General features: G+C 44.5%; 2 protein-coding genes across 3 annotated transcripts in view; one reads left to right on the forward strand and one right to left on the reverse strand.

Moving 5' to 3' along the window:
* Window positions 1-50: 50 nt before the first annotated feature.
* On the reverse strand, window positions 51-8924 carry LOC105452060. Of its 2 annotated transcripts, XM_011692880.1 has the most exons (15): window positions 8308-8924; window positions 7171-7308; window positions 6735-6931; window positions 6410-6551; window positions 6208-6304; window positions 5887-6081; window positions 5327-5479; window positions 4953-5229; window positions 4544-4837; window positions 4251-4458; window positions 3834-4021; window positions 3446-3738; window positions 2729-2962; window positions 1896-2078; window positions 51-1586 (listed from the first exon to the last, which is right to left on the reverse strand). In XM_011692880.1, exons 2-15 carry the CDS (start codon window positions 7299-7301, stop codon window positions 1428-1430), a joined length of 2751 nt encoding a protein of 916 aa, XP_011691182.1. In that variant the 5' UTR covers window positions 7302-7308; window positions 8308-8924; the 3' UTR covers window positions 51-1427. The 2 variants fall into 2 exon arrangements, with proteins under 2 accessions (XP_011691182.1, XP_011691183.1); XM_011692881.1 differs by lacking the exon at window positions 2729-2962.
* A 6671-nt stretch (window positions 8925-15595) lies between these two features.
* The window catches only part of LOC105452061 (filamin-A), a 32713-nt gene continuing 25422 nt past the window's right edge, over window positions 15596-22886 (forward strand). Inside the window, exons 1-9 of the mRNA XM_011692883.1 lie at window positions 15596-15965; window positions 19672-19796; window positions 20260-20390; window positions 20803-21016; window positions 21098-21215; window positions 21592-21779; window positions 21992-22147; window positions 22441-22582; window positions 22668-22873. Of these exons, the coding sequence (XP_011691185.1) occupies window positions 15596-15965; window positions 19672-19796; window positions 20260-20390; window positions 20803-21016; window positions 21098-21215; window positions 21592-21779; window positions 21992-22147; window positions 22441-22582; window positions 22668-22873 (1650 nt within the window). The remainder of the gene's footprint in view (window positions 15966-19671; window positions 19797-20259; window positions 20391-20802; window positions 21017-21097; window positions 21216-21591; window positions 21780-21991; window positions 22148-22440; window positions 22583-22667; window positions 22874-22886) is intronic.

The following is a 22886-nucleotide window of genomic DNA, read 5'->3' on the forward strand; positions in this document are numbered from 1 at the left end:
AATAGCAAATGATAGAGAGTAAGAATCTGAAACATACATCACGTCGTTAATATCGTTCAGAAGTAATATTTATTAAATGCCGTCTTGTATAAATGGTATGTTTTAACACATTTCAATTAACTAACAATAACGTGTGATATTAATAAAAACTGTGATGCGTTTCAAGAGATTTCTTTTTGCTTTATCATCGATTTAGCGTTTAGTCGAATTATAATACGAAAGAAAAAGAAAACTAAAATTTATATTGCAAACTAGGTACATATACCGAAGTTACGATCAGATAATAAATCTCAAATAGATGCAAAATTTCAATTTGTGTGGATACAAATTTATTAATATACTCGTATACTTCACATATGTATATATATATGCTTTTGAAAACACTCCTATCATTGCTTAGAATGAGAAGTACAGCGAGAATATATAAATCATAGGATACTTTCACACGTTTTTGCTTTAATAATGGAAGACCTCATTTTAATTGATTTATATACTACCAAGCACATACCATTCCCTTTGTAGGCCATACCCACTCGTTATGTCCTCAATTTACGATTCCATACATAGCAGCGACTTATGTATAACACATAAGTTTTTTCCTTCATAAAAAAATTGCCTATATTAGTCTTTTATTATAAAATACTAAAAGTTTCCCTCTAAAAATCTATTCGCATGTTACATATATATATAATATATATACTCCGACTTAAAGTGTAGAACGACTTAAAAATATTATTGTACAAAATATAGTTTAGTATATTGTGCCTCATTAGTTATTGCACGTAACTGCGTTACCAGTTACTCATTCTGTACGAAGTAAAACCAGAATTGACCTCTCTCTCGTACACGACTAGACCGTTATTACATATGATTGCAGAGAGTATACCACGCTCTCTTACGACGACGTGACATTAATGACAACTGAACGTCCGGTATATCACGCTATTTTTTTCTCCCTCCGTCGCGGAAATGTGACGCGGATGAGTCCTTACAGTAAAACTTGATTCGACAGCACGATACACTACGTACATACACAGACTAGAAAATATCGCAGCGACTACCTATCATTTCCTATTTGATATATTGCCTTGTACAACGAATTGTGCGAGTTTGCCTGATATCATTTTGATATGCTAGACGAGAGTAAAAGTTCAAACAAAAGGAAAAAAAAAGAAAAGAGTAAAATCATTATCTCCCTTTCGCCAGAATAAAACTCGTATAACACGTTTTTCATCTAACAATGACTACGACTTACGAGTTAATTATCGATCTTACGTTTAACTACAGTTCAAGTACCCGTTTGTTTCTTTCCCTTTTGCATGCCCCGCCCGCGGAAGAGTGTATAATGATATATATTAGTTTTTCATTAGGCTGTCTTCGATCATGGTAGCCAGCACGTCCACCAGAACGGACAGCATCGAATCGGGCTAAGGACCCGATTTATCCATACCGATGATTTCCTCGAAGAGACTGTTTTTCCCTTCCATCCGCTCCTCGATCGCGTGCATGGCGTACCTGAGCGTCGCGGCGGACAGATCGCCCACCGACCAACGTCTGTCCATCAGAACTCTGCTCACAGTGTCCAACTGAAACGGCGAATTTTAATTAGAACGATGAAAGGTCAGACGATAAAAATTTATATACACGGAAAGAACGATTTTGTTGAAAGGTCTAAAAATTTTGCCGAATATCGGAAAATTAATTCTTGTTGAATCATCAAAAAATTTCGTTGGAACGTTAAAAATGATAAGTATTGCTATAAAATGTTTCGATATTCTAGCAATATTATTTTGAGTTTCCAACAAAATTATTTTGATTATTGAACCAAAATTATTTTCAGATCTGGATTCAGCAAAATTGTTCTTTCCATGTAGTTTAATACCATTTCTTCTTACCTTGGATAAACTGGGATTGCCGGAAGTATAATAGATTAGTCTTGGTGTGCCCGCCAGAGAGGAGGCGAGCCATTGAATGACGAGTTTCAGTTGTGGATCGCCTTTCAATCTAGTCCCGCATCCCCAGTTGCCGGTGGCCACGGGAAGTAAGCCTCCTCCTTGGGGACTGTTCTCGTGCGGCAACTGTGCACACGGTAAAACGGGCAAGTTACAGATAATTTTGTCGCCGCGCACACCAGTCTGTCCTCGATGTAATAATGAACATAAAATTAGTTAACATTTTAAGTTACTGGGAACGTACGTGATTATCGAAACGTCATTAAGATTTTTAGAGATACACGTAACATACAAAGCTAAACGGTTATTGTCGTTTTAGTTCACATGGAGAATTATTCTTTTGTTGTAACGATATAGAGAAAAGAATGTACATGGGCGCGGTGTTTTCGGCCGGTGGTTAATAACAGATAGGGCGAAACGAGAGGTGTGTGTGAGTGAAGAACTGTAAATCGGATAGACTGAGAGACAGATAAATGTATTAGTTCTAAGGGTCTCTTGAACACGATGAAGATGCTTGATCTTAGTCCGCGCGGTCATGCATCAAGTCGAGAGACAGAAAGAGAGAGAATAAAGAGAAAAAAATGTAAGAAAAGATACACGAGATGTCAGGCAGGTCTCATCCCGACGAGTTACGGTCTTGCCGAAGAGTCCCAAGCCATAGAGAGAATGCGCGCTCTTTTCTCTCGAAGCGATTCTAAATAACGGGTCGAACACAGTTGCTGTCTCATGCATTGCGATTATATACACGTTGATGCGAGCCAAGTCATCAGAATCACCTCCGAGGCGCCGAGCGCGCTCGCCTCGCGCGTTTCACGCTCGCTCGCCGTCCGTCCCGACTCGGACGCGGGCGGTGTAGACAGGCGTACGGTCGTGTGGTCATCGACCAACGTTTGGAACGCTTCCGACGTGAACGTGACAGCCCAAAGTTTCCTACGCTGGGCGTCCCTCGCCTCTCTTACCATCTCGCACAAGGCGTCCTCGTAGCGATCTACGCCCTCGGACTCAGACACCTGTATATGCATTTCCGGCTGCCTGTAGTCCAAACTCGAAACTTTTCATTTACCGATTATTCTGCGTTAGATTAGCTTCGCTCGATCAAATCGACTCGGACTGTCTCTCATTCCATCTTACTGCTCGAAGTTCGAATAACGAAGTTTCAAGGATATATCTATGCGCTTTTATATACAAGTGTGTCTGTATATGTTTAACACGGATTATGTGTCTGTTTAAAGCATATCAAGTTTGTTTTCTGATCGCAAAAAATTAAGCATTTAAGTTTCGACTTATTATTAACAAAAACTAAAGCAATGAGATAATGAGTTTTTGTCTTGAGTGCCTCCTTCCGGGAACCGAAGAAGTCGCGCGATTGCAATTCGCGATTATTCTACAAAGTGAATTTTATCGCGGGTAACAGAAAACTCGAGCCTTTTTACAAATTTAGTTATCTCTTTCGCAAGAAACACGTAACACGTTTAGTCGAACTTGTTTCTTACTGATTGCTGTCTCCGATTCTTCTGCCGAGCGAGCTCCAAGCTGAGGCTCCTCACGGCCAAGGCCAGCTTGTGCTGCTGATTCACGTCGTTCGCGTCGAGGAACGGCTGCGGCTCGCCCTCCTGGACCGGCACGCCGGCGAACGACTCGCTCAGGGCGCGTTTCAGAAGCGAGCCGGCGAACCGTACGACCGCGCGATCCCTCGCGTCCAATTCCCGGCTCTCGTCCGCCACTATCGGATCCTCCAGCCACTTTGACAATTGCTCGTAGACCTCCTCCAGCTCGGAACAGAAATCTGCGCGCGCGTGCGAAAGTTTAATCAGCTTTCGTTTATCCCCATCGAGAGTAAACCTCGTGCGTAAGCGAATCTCTATTCGAATTGTTACTCGCCAGAATTGTACTCGGTGCTGAAACTGTACTTGCTGCTCGCGCTCGTATCCTTCCTCTGGAACATGGGCCCTTGGCTCTGCCGGAATCGGCCGAGCCACTTTTGCTCCGCTTCCAGAGACTCCTTCAGGAACTCCTCGTCCACCGTCTCGTCCCGCAAAACGAAACCCCTCGAGCCTCCTCTTCTCAACCTATAATATTGCATTCGATAAAAATCAAATTTCCAAGCGGTAGTTAATAATATATGTGATTTAATTACATCCAAATGATATAATTAAAAATATTATCAAGATTTTTTACAGGGCTTTTATCGTTCAACCGTTCATTAAAAAAATAATGCTTTACGCATGAATTTTTTCCGCTCGTTTGCGCGGCTAATCTATAATAGCTCAAAATATTTTTTCATGAATTTCGACTCACTTGATGTCTTGATCGCCAACGTGGCTACCGCTGACGCTTATACCCACGGCGTAACTGCTCTCGCCGGAGGAGGTGTTCGAGGAGGAAACCCCGGTTGCCGTACTCTCTCGCTTGAGAGCGTCTTTTAGTCGCTGCGCGAAGGTTCCTCTTCTCTCGGGCGTGTCCAACTGCGCGCTGTAGTGTTTGCTCACCTTCTGCTCCTCTTCCTCTGAAAATCGTTCTCGGTTAATAGAATTCGCCCTTTCTCCGTCTGCAAATCATCCCACCGATTATCTCATCGCGAGCGCGCGTACCAGGCTCCTCGTCGATGGTCTCCTTAGCGCTGTGGAAACTGTCCGTGCTCTGGCTGTTGCAGCTGCTGTAGACCGACATCTGGCCGAGCTGCCGCGTCACCGGCAGCACCTCGCCGCTAGATCCGAGCACGATGAATCTGTTCTTTCGGCTCGTGTAACTCGCGTCCTTGCACACCTTGTGCGGGGGGCTCGGCGGTCTAATCGATTTACCGTTGGGCCTGCTACGCACTTCCGTCGCGTTCTCCATCAGTCTGTTCTCCGCCCTGTGTCGCTCGTCGAGCGGGGACTGCTTGTCTGTGCACCCGTTAAGAAGAAAACGCAGATCGTAGGACGCCAGACAGCTGATTTTTTAAGTTAAATTACGCGAATTTACAGACCGCTTCTCTCGCGGTAACTCTCGCTCGCCCACCTGTCTTGGAGTTATTCCCCGTCGCGAAAGCTTTGTCCTCGCCCTCCGTTTCCGGCGGGGTGCTGCTGAAGCTCTCGCCGATCGGCGACAGTCTGCGCGAGCCCAGGCCGACCTCCGCCTCCGACTCGGTCTTGATCGGATCTGTGGGGCTGCTGGGCACGTGCCTCTGCCGAAATCCCAGCAGCGACTTGTTCATCTCCCTCAAAATATTGTCCTCCTCGAATTGCGTCAACGGCAATCGCGAGTAATCCTCGGGATCTATGCAGCAGACCGTTACCTGCGCTCGGAAAACTGTACGATTGTTTGCCTTCCCATCGCAGACAGCGCGTGAAAATCCGCGAGGGATCCGAGATCCCCCCCCGCACTTCACTCACCACGTTCGGCTTCGGGATACCCTCGAACACCGCCTTATGCCGCGGATCGTTTATCCTCGACACATGCCGGACGCCCTCGATTATCAGTACTTCGTTGTCTTCTAAGGCCTCGACAGATAGTATCGCGGCGAGCATCTCCGGATGCGTCGCCACCTGCATAAAGATTCAAATTAATTTGCAATCTATTTCGATTTGATATATACATATGTTAATATATATTAAAGAGTAGTTTTGGAATTCAAACAGGAAAAATAATTCCAATAGGTGAAGGCTGTGAAAGAGATCTGTAATTTATGTAATTTATTCAAATTTATTCTTCCATGTCTATAATCTTTAAGATATGGATAAATTTAAATTTTATTTTATTAACTGATTGATAGGAAACACTCTGAAAATTTTCTCTAATTTATTACAAGTCGTAAAATAAAGTTTAAATGCTCATGTGATATTTTTTTCTTCTTCTGCAGGAACTCTAAATTTACCAATTGAAATATTGACACATAATTAAGAATCTTCTCGACGCGTAGGGATTGTGGGTATAATTTTTCTTAATTAATTACATGTACAGTTTCCTGCGTGACATCGCCATCAAGCACGCCGCCGCCGATTTTCGCATTCGCGAAACAAACTTGCAGTACTTTTGATTCCGCCTCGACTCGTTCCAATCGTCCCTCGTGACGTATCGTCAGCGGACATAGGGGTACGTTACTCTCCAGCCAATCTTCGATAGTCAGCCACTGCTTAGACGTCATCACCTGCGAATTGTATTAAGTCTCGTATTTTGTTAAAAAAAATAGAGAGAGAGATATGCGATTTTAGAATCTGAAATAAGTATTGATTAATTATTGGAGAAAATGTCGATTGAATCGTGCATCGCGTACCTGTCTAGAAATTATTAAACGGCCGTCAAGTGCATGCTCCGTCTCGAGATAATTATAATAATGAAAGATACTCCTGAGTTTGGCTTTCTGTACGTTTCTGGAAAACGATAAAGTTTTCAAAACCCCATTATTTTTTTTTCCTTCTTAAACTTATAGCAATAAATTTCTTTGACGACTTGGCGCGCTCGGGAGTTGTACTCACTTATGGAGGTGTCTGAAGAAGTTCGTAAAGTTGAAATCGCGCAATGTAGGATGAGTCTTCGCGGTTCTCTTCGGGTACGTCGAGAAGAACGCGTTCGCGATCAAGGAGGAGACGAAGGCGTAACTGTACTCGACGCTGTCGCCTGCGTAAGATGAATTAATTTTCGAGTCATCAAAGATCTATACTTGTGGTGTTTACAATCTTACAATTTCCGATCTGCGAGATCGTTAAAAAAATAGTTTAACAACGCGAGAACACTTGTCTCGTGTAATCTACACGAATGCGAGTACTTCGGAAAAAATAATGTCGGAACTCGCGACGATACCTTGCTGCTGGAGACTGAAGTGTAAACCCTGCGGGGGTTTCGTAGACTTTAAGGCCTTCGCCCGTTCCACTATCCGCGGTATTGTCTTTGTGAACACCTGCTCCCGTTCGGCGAGATCGAGATCATTGTCTAGGAAGGTTCCCAACATGGAGAATAGGTCGGCGTCCTGCACGTCTTCCTCGGGGTCGAGGCTTATGCTGAACGAAGCAAATAACATAGCGCATTTCAACATTACGCGTATTATATTTATATTGCGTACGATATTATTATATACATATAATTGATCGCTTCAATCCGTCTTACATATATATCTGCACTTATTTCTAGAATGTAATTTAAACTTAAAGAAACAGGTAATATCATTAATATCAAATATAAAAACAGAAAAGGCGCGCGTTAGAAGGTAACGAAAAGTAAAAGTAAGCGCGGGACGTACTTGCACATGTCATGCAGTCGTTGCATCGCGTCTATTAGGTCCTCGGAGTTTTTGGCCGTGGCGGCCTTGTCCAGCTGCTTTACGACAGCGGGCCACCAAGGCAGGTCACACGGTAGCATTACTAGAGCCATTGCGGATCTGCGGAGGTACAGAAAAATAATCGGAATGTTACAATTTGAGCGGTATGACCGCCGCGGGCTTATATACTCGTCAGATTGGATTTACAGTCCTTTTAGAGAGACACGCGTCGATCGTGTCATTCGGGAGCTAAAACTCGATATGCAATTCTTCATACATCCAGCGAGACGGTGTACTTTGGAAACGCGCTGATCGATTTGGATTTATATAGTCGTGGCGTGATATGTCAAAGCTACGCGTGATGAACGCGCCGAAGTAGCGCGATCGTGAAATAAAGCCGGCCGGGGAGGAAGTTAATCGAGGGATCCCCTCCCTGCTCATAAATCTCCCGTTCCGTAATCGTCCGATGCATTTACATTTGTGATACAATCATAGATTCGCTGATCGATCTACAATTTCCTCGTGATTATATTCGACTCAAATCGAAATCGAAGCTTAATGAGTAACTTATTTTGCCAATAACTATAATTGAATCTTTGTGCTTTGTTATACTTTTAAAATTTTTCATTTCACGATCACGCGATGCCTAAGTTTTAACTGTCGAAGATCTCGATGTCCGAATAGACTTTTTAAAGATCCGGATTTTAAATTCTGGAGTTTCCGGGCGCTCAAATTTAAATCGGCGTTTAAATCGCAAGTGTGTTACAGACTCTCTAAATCTCGAATACGTCTAAATTTCTTTTAAATATTATCCTTCGATTTTTTAAAACGTCTAGCAGATTGTGCGCAAAGAGATATATTCTCTCGATTATCTCGCGAATTTTATTTCGCGTGTCCGAAGCGCGTTTCGTATTCCCTCCCGGAGGAAAACGTCTGGTCGCGCACGCAGGCGCAGGCCGGAGGGTTGGCTGGTTAGTAACCTCGTCCCACGAGGCGAATATAATTAGTTTCTCTTTCACCGGAGAGGGAATTCACCGGTCGTCGACGGGACGGCGAACGGCGACGACGGACGGCCGCTTCCGCGGACCTCCAGCGCGCGACCTCCGTTTACATAATCACCTCCTTTGTCCCTCGCGGTCTACGTCGGATCAGCTGACGCGCGTAAACGGGCCTCACGTCTTGCGCTCCGTCGTCGTCGCGACGACGTCGATCGCCGACGGCGACGGTCCCGGCGTTCCGATCGCACCCACGAGACGTCGGCACATAGTCGAGTGAGAGGGTGGGTGCCACACGACACGGACTCGCGCGTTTCGCTACCACTCGGCTGCGGCCAAGATCAACCCCAACGAGTCTCACTCTCTCTCTTTCTCTCTCCCTCCCGCGTTTCTTCTGCCTCGGAAATCGCTTGGAAACTCGGAGTCACACGGGTGAATCTCCCGAAGCTTCTCAAGCGCGCGGAATCTACCGCTCTGCGAGGCCGATCTCTCGGAGGCCGATGCGTATCCGCGATCCGACTGCGCCTCGCATTCCCCTTCGACTCGCAGCCGGTCGTGGCTGCTCCGGATTCGTGACGCTCCAGACGAGGGAAATCTCTTTCAGGAAATCCGGAGCGTACGAGCGTGTGCGTGTCGCACCCCTCTCGCCCGGCTCGATTGATCGTCGTCGCGGCCCGCAGCAGCGAAGTGGAGCGGAGCCGAAGGGCGCCGCGCGAGTAGCGAACCGTTACTACTGCCACCGCGCCGTCCGTAACCACTACGCCTCGCGTCTTCCCCTCGGCGATCCCTGAACGCTCTCGCCCCGTCTCTGTCGCTACTTTAACCGTCGCGAGCGGCGGTCAGCGTTGCACCTGCTATTTATAGAAAGCGGCGCCGGCGCTCTGCCAAACTCTATATAGACGCGATATGGTGTAGTAAAAGTCAAAAATTGACCAAGCTACCCTGGTCGGACCGCCAGGACAAAAGTCTGTGCGTCAGTCAGGTGTTGTTTTTTTTTTTAGTTTCGAAAAGGCATATAATTTGCATTGTAATTAATGTTTAATTAAACGTAAAGCTTCTAATTCTTTTTTGGAATTAGCTGAAATTTTTTTCAGACGTGAATTTGAGATACATAATTTTTTTTATAGAAATATTGTATGATTGATTTTAACATATCTCCTGACCTGGTTATTTTGACATTCTATAGCAATTTAGATTAGAGATATAAATAATTTTTCGAAACATGATAGTCTTAAACGTATCGCGGCAATCTCTTGACCGAATTCTATTTCTTTCTTTTTTTTTCCATTTGCAGCAGATTAATTTTTTCTAAATGCGAATATTCGAACAAATTCTTAAGATTGTCAAATCTACGAGCAGTTCTCTCGGGATTTATTATTAAAATCAGAATTGTGTCAGCCAGTTTTGCCCACTTCAAAGTTAGTCACGAGAGAACGTATTATAGTATCTATAATATAGAATGTTCTGTAAGTTACGTGTACATACTACGTACTCCATTCAAGAGTTCATCTAGATTGCTCAAGTATCGATCGAAGAAGTAGAAGACCACTACTCTGCCGATAGTAGGTTATAACTCGACACTTTGAAATGTTTAAAACAAAGACGGATATGTGATATTTACCATGTCTTTTTGTTAAATTTCGGTGTAATATTCCGCATTACGATTTGAGAAACGATGAATATGATCGCAAATTGCGAAATATTAAAAAAAAATACGCCGCCCTTTTTTCAAGCGCCAATCAATCTCCAACAGAGATACGTCTGACACATTGACTTTGGCAAGAAAAGCCAGGTAATCCGATACGAAGCTGACAGTGGCAAACCATATTGGCAGTTCGCCATTAGCAACCTTGTACCAGATTTACTCAACGTTTACTCATAACTATTTATACGTTGCACGCTTGTACACAACCTATCTTCAATATACCCGGTCGATTCACCGGTGATATGTAGCTGTTGAATACTTCATATCCACTATTATTTACAATTGCATTTATAATAATTAAATATGCATACACATTATACGAGCTAAACTCTCTCAAAAGCCAAAAATTGATCTCTCTTAATGACATTTCTCACAAATTTTTTAACTTAAGTAGTCAATAAATACCCAAGCAGATGATTAGTTTACAACTTCAGCAATTTTCTTTGCTATTTATTTTATGGAGTTAGTTCTTCTAAAAGATCGTATAATAATATAATATATATAAATATATTATAATGCAATATATAAGTATGTATATATATAAATATATATATATATATATATACAGTATAATACAGTATACATATTATGCGAATATTATAATGTAGTACACGCATTTGCGTTAGACACAACCGCGCCGCAGGCTCTCATAATCGTGGTATCGCAATTACAATATCGCAACATAATATTAATTTCCTACGTAATTTCCTACGAATTGCCGTTTTGTAATATTTAATGCCATGCATTGTGTCCCGCCACTGTGCACGGCACGAAGACGAATAAATTAGAGCGTTTCGAAATGCGGGTGTGGGCTGAGCTTTTGGATCGGCGCGCTCATACGCGCGGAGATATCAACGCCCGATCGAGAGAGATCTCGCTTAATTCGCATAATTGGAATTGAAGTCTCCGGCCGCTACGTCATCGCGCGAAGCCGACTCGGGGGGCACCGTGCGTTTTTCTATGCGTATTTTACATATTACATTGTGTATTCTTTGTCACTCATCTTCCAAATATCGAAGACAAATATAAGTATGAGGAAGGTGAGCAGGAAAGTGTTCGTATCTGAAATCGCAAACGAAGAAAGGAGTATAAAAAAATACTCATTAATTACTTCATGAAAATATATACGTTCATTTAATTAAAAATCAGCGCTCGAGATACAGATCGACTTAAACATTGTCGCGCGTCAATCTTTATTCAATTGTGGCTAAATGAACGTTACAGATCGATATAAGTTGTTACGCCGCGTCATGGTCGTGCTAATTAAGGAGACTCCTCTTCGATCGAAATTGTACTAACGTCACAATCCGCGCCGGGTATAGAGTATGAAATGCACGAGCTAAACGCCGACGTTCGTTAATACGCCGTTCGCCGTTTAGCCACGAAGAAATTCGCCTGTTCATATGCAGCACAGACGATTACGGTTCCGACAGGTGCCACCACCTTGCGGAACCGTTGGCGCGCTTCTGCCGCCTAGAACTCAGGAAAGTATCTCGTGCAGAACTTGTTGAATTTAAATTATTTAGGTATGTGGAGAAAAAAGCATATACGCGCGTGCGAAAGGAATGCGTTCACGCAACAAGTCCAGGGAAAAAATCATTTATCTGTTATTCATTTATTTTAAATTAAATCGATCGATGTTATGAATTTATTCTCACGTTATATATCTTTCACGAGTAACATTGATGGAACAAGCGCTCGTGAAATTCTACGAAAGAACTTATTGTTAATCAATTGTCTCGATGCTTTTGCGAAATTTTGAAAAATCTCGAATCTTTTCTCATCGATTGCGAGGGAACTGCAGCAGCTCATCGATTGCGTTACGACTGTTAATTAAACCAAAACTTCGGCGAGTCTCTCTGATTTTTTTGGACTTTAGTCAAGTAAACAAAATTGGCGTAAAAAAAATCTGGGATTTTTGCCTCACGAGTCTTCAACAACGCGACGTCACAACGACGCCATGTTGTACGACCGCTACGGTCCTGCTCCCATTACAATCGCGCGGACCCCACGGTCCCACAACGGGGCGATTGTATCGGAGAGCTGCCGGAGAACGAGAGAGGTAGGGGTCTCCATGTCGGTTCAGTGAGCTCACGCACGTCGAACACTCATCAGCGCACGGCGCCGTACGGCGGTACGTCCAAAAATGGCGTTCCTCGCGTAGCGTATACATCAGTTTCGCCGTCGTCGTCGCCGAGGTCCGTCGCCGACGTTCGCCAACGTCGTCACGAGCCGCTCGCCGTACGACCTGGTGAAGCCACGGGGCGCCAAGTCCGAGGAGTGGAGCCAACGTAAATATATAATATTCAACTTCGCATACCGCGCGTTCCTTACGTTCTGTGCGTGCGCGCGATTACGTAGGCGGGTGGATGCGTGTACGTGTGTGTGCGCGTGGTGTTTCCGTTGGGATATCGCGACGACGAGATACATCCTCCGGATGAGCGCGACGTCGGCGGTGTTCTACGTACGTCGCTGCGACGGAGCGAGTCGACTGGGGACTGGCGAACAGGGGGACTCCGTTTATCAGAGTATGCCTCCGACAAGGCGCCCGAACGATAAGCTCGTCCGGAGTAAATTTGAATGAAGAATTTGTAGGCGCTTAGCAAGACTAAGTTGTGCGTTTAATCTTGACAGCTCGAGGACTGACAAGAGTCGAGCGATAACGAGCTAGCCATTTGGAATAAAGGACTCTCTGTGCAGTCGAGGATTTGCAAAATCAATGATCTGAAATGATAACAGAGCTTTAAGTCGAATTAATGTTATCGAAGATCCATCAAAGCCACAATTCATAAGAGAATTTTTAAGACTTAAGATAATAAACTTCATGATCTAGGATTTATAATACCAAGGATATGTTTTGAATTTAAAATCTTGTACAAACATTCCTAAATACTTGGAAATCTATGGAATTTAAAATGATTATCGATAATCAATTACAAATTCAGGGATCTATAAAATCTAAAATAAAATTAAGAATCTCGTATAATAAAAATCTGGATATATTGACTTGTACAAAAAGAATTCATGATTTCGCAATCATAATTTTGGAATCCATAAAATTTTCGGCAATTGAATGGAACTAAAATCTATTGATCTAAGAATGTGATTAAGATCCTCGACGAAATTAAAAATTGGAGCACAAGAGAACAGTAACAGAAACGAAACTTCTAGGAGCTGTAAATTAGAAAAGCTGTAAAAAAGAAAAGAGGTAAATTTTACGTTCCGTTGTTCCAATTTACGCTTCCTAGAAGCTTCGTTTACGCTTCCGTCACTCCTCCGTTTACATTCCGACTTATTGTCCGATTTTTATTGTCGCCAGGAATACTTAAGATATCCACAATCTAAAAAAATAAAAGAATCATAAACTCACTGCGCAAGATCCACGTCGGAAATCCATTTTAATAATCGCGTATCATTCTCGAATGGAGCGAGATTTCTGATAATGTCCCATTGTTACTTCACACATACACACAGCCTCTTCGATTTCGATCCGTCGATTGCGCAACCGCCGTTCAACGTGCGAAACATGATAACGATCTTCCGTCGAGCTAATGAATGGAACGATCGCCTAGATCGTTCGATCCATTTTCTCAGCGGCGGCGTTTCTCTCGGGCGACGTGAATGACGGACGTGTTACGTGCGTGCGTGCGTGGTGAATAAAATTTGAGAGCACGGCGGGTGAAAGTCGTTTGCACGCCGGTGTGTATCGCTTAGTGAATTTGATTCACGAGTGTGTCAACGTTCACGTGCGGATGCGCGAGAGCGCGATCCCTGTTTGATTTCGCCTGACACGTTCTGATAAGCGTCGAGATCTTTCCCGCCTAACTCCGCCTGTCCTCCCTCGCGCGCGCGCGATAATCGTGCCATTGTATTTGTTGTAAAAGGCAATTCTCGCGAACAAACTCTAATTCTCCCACGGGTGTTTTCTATTACGTCTCAATTGCGCTCCTCCCTTCTTGCGCGGTTATCGCAACACGCGATCGTAGGACGAACGATTCGCTCGTATCTCCGCGGGTTGTTACGCAATACGCGCAAAAAAAAACGTCGCGGGGAGGTAATTAACACTCGGACTTTTGGCGGCTTATTTGCGCCGTCGATTTCCCCGGCGAAGAAATCGGGGAAGAGAGTCCCGTTGTTAATCGTTCGCGAGACGCGAGGCCTGCGCTGCGTTCACCGTAGATTTTTACGCACTTACGCAAGCGTCACCGGTCAGACGAGCCTTCGAGACAACAATGATGTCATGCGGCGATGAAACAGCTCGCCGCTGGTGCACGGATTACGCATAAACAGAAAATCACGACTACGCGCGTCGTATAGAAATTGATATACCGTGTGTGAAACTTTTAACGTTTCGCGGCACGAGATTATCGAGGCGGCTATTATACATTTTCATAGGCAAAATCGTTAAACGCGTGGCTAAGCGTTGAGACATCGTCTAGCTGACTCAAACGCGGCGCCGGAAACGCGCGGATTAGCCTCTGCAGAATTCGAAACCCGGCTCCACGATAGCATCTCGGACTCGAATCGGCGCGCGATTCTTGCGGCAAAAGTAGACTGCGCGCGACCTAAATTTTAACGTTAATAAAAACTTGTTACTGTTATATTTAATGTACGGGCGTCACAAAGCACCGCGCGAGCCGTTGTAATTAACGGGTTTCCCGATAACGCGCGCCGAGGCGCGCTTCGCCGATTTTTTTTCCAGCCTCTCCGGCGCAAGTGGGCCGCGCACGCGACTCCGAAATGCAATGCTAAGTAATTTTTATTTTACCATTTATTTCACGCTACGCCCGGACACCTCGCGTGCCAGTCCCGACGTAATTGGCGGAATCCATTTGAACGCTTTCTTACGCCGTTTCTCCGTTTGATTCGAGCGAGTCACCGTCGAATTAGCGCGGCGATATAAAATTGAAAAGGCGAGGAAACCGCAGAGCGAGTATAACACGCCGAAGGTAGACACGCGGAAATAGATATACATATATATACGGCGCGAACAGGTATACTCGCGACGACGAACGCCGCGCCGGTTCGCGAACAGGTGTACTCGCCGGCACTTTCACCGCGCGCGAAATTCTCTTCTGGATCTTCCTCGCGCCCCCGCACTCGAACAATGCACGGCCGTCGCCGGTTTTTCCGTCGGCGATGTAAATCGAGTTCCTCCGCAATGGGACGACCTCAAAGGTCGCAGACCGTGGCTCTCTCGCCGCGCGAAACACGCTCGAGCATTTCGCACGAGCAATTAAACATTTCGTAATTTGTTGCTCGTTTATATGTACTGCGGTCTGCTCGCGCTTAATCGAAACGATTAATTGCGGCCTGTAAGCGATAAAAAGACGCGAGGTGTATATTCGTAAAACGTTTTACGCAATCGTATTCTCTTCCCATGCACAACTTAATTTCATCTCGACTCGCGATTAAAGCGTCGAGATATACTTAATGTTATTAAAGAATTTCAAACTTGACGAAGAATCTGGCGATAAGATTGAGAGACGGTCCGCATACAAATAGCTCTTATTATGTACGTGTAATTGGGGGAAAAAAGATTAAGCGTCTCCACAAATAACTTTCTTTCTCGATCGGCCTGATTGAGTCTTTAATTGAGAAGGAAAGCGCAAGGCGAGACGTAAGATTATCGAATTTTCGACGCTCGGCAGCGATTCGAGTTGGACAGGTAATACGTAAGAATCGATCACGTGACAGGAACCCGATGATGCAGTCGACCGAGCAGCTGCGACCGGAGCAGCTGGTGGGCCTGGTGGCCCGATCGGCCGAGGGCACCGCCGCCAAGGGGATGCCGATCAAGGGCCACGAGGACCTCTGGGTGGAGATCCAGGCCAATACCTTTCGAAATTGGGTGAACGAGCACCTGAAGCACGCCGGCGACGCCGGCGGCGGCCCCGTGCTGGACCTTGCCGAGGACTTCCGGGACGGCACGCGTCTCTGCGCCCTGGTCGAGGTGCTGACGAAACGTCGGCTGCCGCGATGGAACCCGCGACCGGCGAACCAGCACCACCACCTGGAGAATGTGTCCACGGCGCTGCAGGCCATCGAGGCCGACGGCGTCAAGCTCGTCAACATCGGTAAGCAAGTCACACGCAGTAGTTGATTCCTGTCGGAAGTAGAGTCGTCGGAATACAAAGCGAGCGCGATTGTGTCTTGGACCAAAGTCGTATAATTCTATCATTAGCGGCGGAAATGCTTTAAACGTTGAGCGTGTATGAAAGTACGAAACGCTCGCTTTCAACAATCCGCGATCTTGAAGTAAAAATAAATTTTAAATTTTCAACATTTTTTACGGTGATAATTATAAAATATTTTATTATATAATCAAGTTTATTAATATTCTGTAATTTGCATTGAACATTGCACGATCAATTCGACTTAGTTGGATCGATAAAAAAAAATGTTCTGTATTTTTACCCGCGCTGACATTCGTCGCGGCAAGGATCGCGGCGTTGTCGAGAGACTGCGAAGAAATTGCCTCCGCCGCGCCGCTGGAACCTTCGCATTTTTACGATCCGCAATGTAAGCAAAATACCGTGTTTTACACGGATTGACGAGAGATTGCAAGGGTACGACGCGAGACGAAGGCCATCCGTCCGCGTCCACGGTCGCGCGAAGCCGTCAAGGCGTTGCGCGCCGCTCTCAACGTCCAATTACGCTCCGTAATTGGAACGACGTTATGACTCGCGTCCACAATGTATTCTGAAATATCCAGTCTGCCGCTAATTCGCGCTGAAAACGCGTAGAAATCGATTTAGGTCTCCAGTTCGGTCGGATCGTTTTACTGCTTTTTAATTATTTCATATATGGACATAAATGCTTACAAGAAAGAATTAGGATGGCCATACTTTAAAAGTCTTTTCTGTAACACGCGCGTTTCTCAGCGCGTTACGCTCGTTTACTCGACGATTATTTTATCATGCGGAAGAATTAGATAAACCAATCGAGTTTTTATCAATAAAACGAGTTTCAGAAGAGAGCAAGAAAGAGAGAGATATATTTTTTACATCAAACCGCATTAGTCAGAAATGACATTTCTGCTTTGATATGTAAATTACTATGTTCTTTTAAGCATGATATCTAAATATAAATGATATGATTGTGTTCCCCCGCTTTTTCGTCCGTTCTGATCTAATTAATCTTAGTTGGATAATATTTATATGCTATATATATCTTGTTCACTAAAGGAAAATTATATTTTTTCACGCTAAACCACACTATAGAGTCAAAGTTTTTGCGATATTTGAATAACAATATATTCATATTATTATTTAATTATCTTGCATTATTATTCTCGCATATCTCATATATATATATATATTATCTCATATTATTATTATTTAATCTTATTCGATTATACTTCTCTTCCTCTTTTTTGTTCTCCACAGTCTGTTTAATCTTTTTTGGATAATATTTATACTCGTTCGCAAATGAGGAATATATAATAAGCCATGTGGGTGAAACCTCCTCTCCCTTCTCACGTCTTCATTAACTCTCTCTTTCTTTCTCTCTCTCTCGCCGTGACGTGCCGAGGTGCGGGAAAAAGGCGCGCGCGCACGCGTGAAACGCGTTATTAATAATGATATGCAATCAAAGTACGAGGGAGCCGCCGCGACGCATTCCACAGGTAATGAGCAATCGCTGGAAATGCGCGTCTTCCTCCTCTCTTGCTGCGCGGCAGAAAAAGACCGCGCGAAATATATATTTATCATGCTTCGCCTCGCCGAGATCCATACGCGCTGATCACGATCTTTTTCTCTCTCTCTCTCTCTCTCTCTCTCTCTCTCTCTCTCTCTCTCTCTTTCCATGCGCAATATTATACTTTCGAAAAATAACGCTCTCTTAAAATATCGTTCGCTCCTGATTGCGCATCACGTACGGAGCAAATTGCCGCGCGGCGCGATCGCATCGAACGCGTAATTTCGCGCTCGCGCGAGATGTCCCTTCGCAGTTTAATCCCTGATTTCCCCTGAACTCTCCTCTCTCGGCGATTTTTCTATTCTCGCGATTATCTTGAATTAATCTCACTTTCTCAGGCTGATCTCGTGTTGAGGTATGAAGGCTTTGGAATGTAAACTTCACTCGGCATGCAGAGACGCTTGACGATGAAAAATCATTACGGATTAATTGCGCTTTTATTTCCGACAATAGAGTTTCCCGCCGACTGCAACTTCCGCAGAGATCGCAGAGTGCGCGAAAAAAAAAAACGCGAGCCGAAAGGATAATTTTCCTACTCGGAAGTATCGGCGGCGATCCGGGCCATTACCTGCCACACGCCACGGCGGCTAACGCGTTTTCCTCTCGGGCCAGCACGCGGTTGTAACAATAATAAAACGCGCAGCGCGCCGGCCTGCCTCTGAGTCAGCACATAACGACGGGAGACGTAATCGTTACGAATATGCGGGTCATCGTTGAGCAAGCTGTCTGTCTCACCGTGCAGCGACGCCCGGAGGTCTGCATTTCTGCTGCAGCGGTGCTTTTAATCTCGCGCATGACGCCGCGAAACGCGACACCGTCACGCCGCGGCGGGTATAGGCTCCGTTTAATTCGTCGATCGTTCTCCGTGACGGGATTTTTCTTTATTCCAATAAATTTACAGAATACGAATAAAGGTGTGTCCCCCCCCCCCTCCCCTCCCTCCTCCACCCCGACGGGAATTTTTCATTAAACTTTAACGCACTTCTTCGAAAATCCGCGCCGAAACCCGCGAACGTTTTTCACCCGCTGCAGCGTGCCGTTTCCAGATGTTGCGCCGGTTTCTCATTTCACGTCACAGTACCTTGCAAATCGGAGCTTCGAGGTCGTTGCCTTTCCTGCGTCGCGTCGCCGGTGCCTACGAAGCCGCGAAAAATCACGGCCGCCTGTATCGTTGTAATCATCATCGTCGTCGTCGTCGTCATCGTCGTTGCCGTGCGCATTGCCGGGCTGTTATCGCGCGATTCAGTTCGCGATGGTGTAGGAGATACCGTCTCGCGAGACCGAGATGAGAGCACGTTTATCTCGCGCTTAGAAGCGAAAGATGCACACCGAATCGGAATGACACGCAACGAACGCGAGCACGCTTCTGATCTCATCTTATCTTAATTATCGCGGTCGCGTTATTTATTCTATCGTGTAACGGCAAAGCGGATCTAAAAATTTGATGAACTAAAAAGGGGATACAAAAGTCTCTTTATAAAATTAAGACTCGAACTGTTGAAGTTGCAATAAGAAAACTTAGGCAGTAACGACAGATGAATAAATGAAGTTATGCAGACTTACAGATTCGTATAAAAATAACGATTTTTTATTTCACAGGATGTAAAATTAAAAATTTGCAACAGTAAGGATTTTTGGGGGGAAAAATTTATGGAAATTTTCGTTAATATTTTCTGTTGAATTGCTAAGGCACATGTAAGTCCCACGTTATATATGGGCTTTTGAACATCAATCAACGTAAATTATAATTACAGAGAATTAAATCCTCGAACTTGTTCTCGTAAGTCATCGTAAATCTTTCTTCTGCAATTACGACTGCGGAATGATGCCGCGTGAACACGCACACGTGCTTTCTCCCTCTCTTTCTCTCCATCTCTCTCTCCCTCTCTCTCTCGATTCCCCGAATTAAATCACCTCTCCGTGCCTGTCGGCCAAAATTGTTCTTTCCAGACAGTGGCGAAGAAATTCAGGCCGGCGATAAATCGAATTGATTTTCTTCCACTTTAGCGGGTTTTGCACCGCTCCAGCATTGTACGCTTGGCATATGTAAACCCGCATTAAAACCGATCTCTCCCGGGCTTCCAGGTAATGTGGACATCGTGAACGGCAACCTGAAGCTGATCCTGGGTCTGATATGGTCGCTCATCGTACGGTATCAAATAGGCAAGTCCAAGTTCCCGCCGAGGAAACTCATGCTCGCATGGCTCAAGGTCAGTATATGTGCATATAGTGATATGCGATATAATTGCATCCGAGCGCGACCTCGGCTCGCATCCGCGCGGCGGCCGTAGACCAAATGCAGGAGCTATTACTTTATCCCCGAGCCTTACCGGCGGGTCCACATATACGTGTCGCACATTACGCGAGAACGTGTTTCCGTTACGAAAGAGTTCAGAGACGCCGATTGCATATATACATAATATGTCGTGAGCGCTCGCGCGTATTTGCGCGTGATATTAATATATATATATATATATACACATGTGCATATATATGGATATACGTATTGTATGCGCGCGCGTTGTGATTTATACGCGCGCGCTTGACCCTTGGATACCTCGCGTATCGCGGTCGTCGCGATTTAATTGCCCGCTAATAACCGTAGATGGATAATCTATAAAACGCACCATATATAAGTTCCATATATAAGAGCGACTCTGTGTGTGTTTTCAGGCTGTCTTGCCGGAATGTAGAGTTAATAATTTCACGACCGACTGGAACTCCGGCGTGTATCTGAGCGCACTTTTGGATTACTGCAACCCCGGCCTGTTCCCTCATTGGCGCCAGCTCGATCCGAACGACAGGTAAAATAAGTTAAAGCAAAATCATCACTGTCATTCGAGCGCCGAAGAATGCTCAAAGAAAGTCTAAATTGTGTCTCGATTTGCGCACAGTCGACAATTATGTAACGCTGAAGAGATTGAAAGAGATTTTAGAAAATTAAATCAAATCTCAGAATATTTAATGTCAAATTTTTTTGAGAAGAAAATTGTTGTAATATTTGTGACTTTGTAATATTGTGTGAAAGAATTTTATTTTAGAGTAGCTTATTTATATCAAAATACGATATCGCGCAGATTGTTTCTTTAATTTAATAAATTAATAATTTGTGGGAATGGAACTGTGATTACTGTAAAAATATGTCATATTTTATATTTTACACTGAATACCATCATTTTATATACCTATATATGTATATATTGATTTAATTTGCAGCGTTTACAACTGTCGCAAGGCCATGGAGATCTCGAAACGGGAGTTCGACATCCCCATGGTGCTGGAGCCGGACTACCTGGCGTCGCCTTACCTGGACGAGCTCTCGGGGATGACCTACTTGTCGTACTTTATGAAAGAAGGCTCGCCGGGCTTCCACGCAACGCTACGATGGGTCAATTCGCAATTATCACACACCTCAATACGGAACTTCACGGTGGGTGGAGACGAGGCGTCCCGGTAACAGTACCTCGGTATAATATCTCACGGTGATATTCAATTATCCTGGCTTTCGCAGACGGACTGGAACGACGGTCGAGCACTATGCGGAATCGTCAGAAATCTCGGCGGCCCGGCGCCACCCTATGAGAAACTCGATACCGACCCCTCCGCGTGGGAGCATAATTTGCAAATGGGTGAGAAACATAAGTTGATTCTTCGCTTTTATCAAATAAGAATAACATAAACAATATATTTCATAAAATTACTTTTGCAGAAATCATATGTAAATCATACATATATTCTGATATAAATTTCACATTATTCGACTATATAAAAAAATATATTTACATTAATTTATATTTATATTAAAAATTTATTTCGGTTATATCAAAAAATGCATTTATACGTAATTTATTACATCTCGACGTATAAACTGTAAAAAATTTTCCGATACGTCTGTAAAGTCAAATAAATTTTATACGTGAGTATAATAAGAGAAATTCTTAGAAAGAACGATAGTCCTTTGACAAAAATTACATTAGAATGAATCATCGGACGTTCTCTATTAAGGTATCGATGGCGGTAAGAAGCTGGGCGTGGAGCCAATCTTGAAAGCGAAGGACATGGCGGACCAGAATGTAGAGCATTTAGGTGTGATGGCGTACGCGGCGTACTTTCAGTGGGTGAAGCCTCGCCCCCAAGCGAGTCAACAAATTGCCGTGCACATCGACAGCACATCCGCCCGAGTGCAACAGCCGGTTGGTTAAGTCATTGTTTGTTAATTACCTGCACCTTCGGCGCCGCAACTAGTCGTCGTTGACGAATTTTCGTCACGTCGTCGCGCCGCAGTTGCTTCCTCGGTCCTCATCCGAGAAATCGTCCTGCTCGCTCGGTGAACACACGGGTGAAACTTCACCGTGGAATTTTATATTTCGATGATACTGAAATTGTATGCAATTCCCGGTCGCAGGCACATTTCAAGCTAGAGATGCTCACCAAAGATGTAAACACGCGGGAAGTGCGCGGCGAAATCATCAGTCCCAGCGGACGCGTGGAGTGCAGGCTCACGTGGAACGGAGTTCACGGCAAAGGCACCTTCGTACCTACGGAAGTGGGCATGCACAAGGTTCGTTGAAAGGACAGCGTAACTATAAAATATCGTAAATTTTGAAAGAGGACATAAAAGATCCTTGCTTAATCACAATTTTAAGACATTTGATTTTCTCATCCGCGAATTGTCCCATCTTCATTTAAGAAAGTTTAAAGAAAGTTTTCTTAGAAAATTACAAACAAAAAATGCAGAAATTAAACTTATTTAATTTTACTTAATTTTCCTTTTAAATATAAATGTGTGAAATACTAAACGCTATTTTCTACATGTACTTTCCTAAATTCATCTCTCGCTTTTCACATTTCCAGCTGATGGTGTACAACGATGGCGAGCTGGTGAACGGGTGTCCCTATTACTTCAGGGTTTTGCCGCCGCTAACGAAAATCAAATCCCCGGGCATGGATCCTTGCGCCATAGGATCTATCGTTGAGGTTCTAGTCAACAGTTACGGTACGTAACAATTGCTTTCGGCGATACGCGAAAGGATCCGCGCCTCCGACGAACAAAGTCAGAATATTGAAATTCTGCATTTTAGGAACTAGTCATGACGGTATCGACGTGACGGCGTGGTCTCCGACCGGAAGATCGCTGCCGTGCCCCGTCAAGGAGAAGGACGGCGTGCACACGGCGACCTTTCAACCCGACGAGACGGGAGAGTGGAGTATCGCGATAACGCACAAGGGAAATCACATACAAGGCGGTCCCTTTACTTGCTTCGTATTCGATCCTAATGGAATCAAGGTAAGATCATATA

Source organism: Wasmannia auropunctata, unplaced genomic scaffold (assembly GCF_000956235.1).
Source record: "Wasmannia auropunctata unplaced genomic scaffold, wasmannia.A_1.0 LD336038.1, whole genome shotgun sequence".
Taxonomy (NCBI): Eukaryota; Metazoa; Arthropoda; class Insecta; order Hymenoptera; family Formicidae; genus Wasmannia; species Wasmannia auropunctata.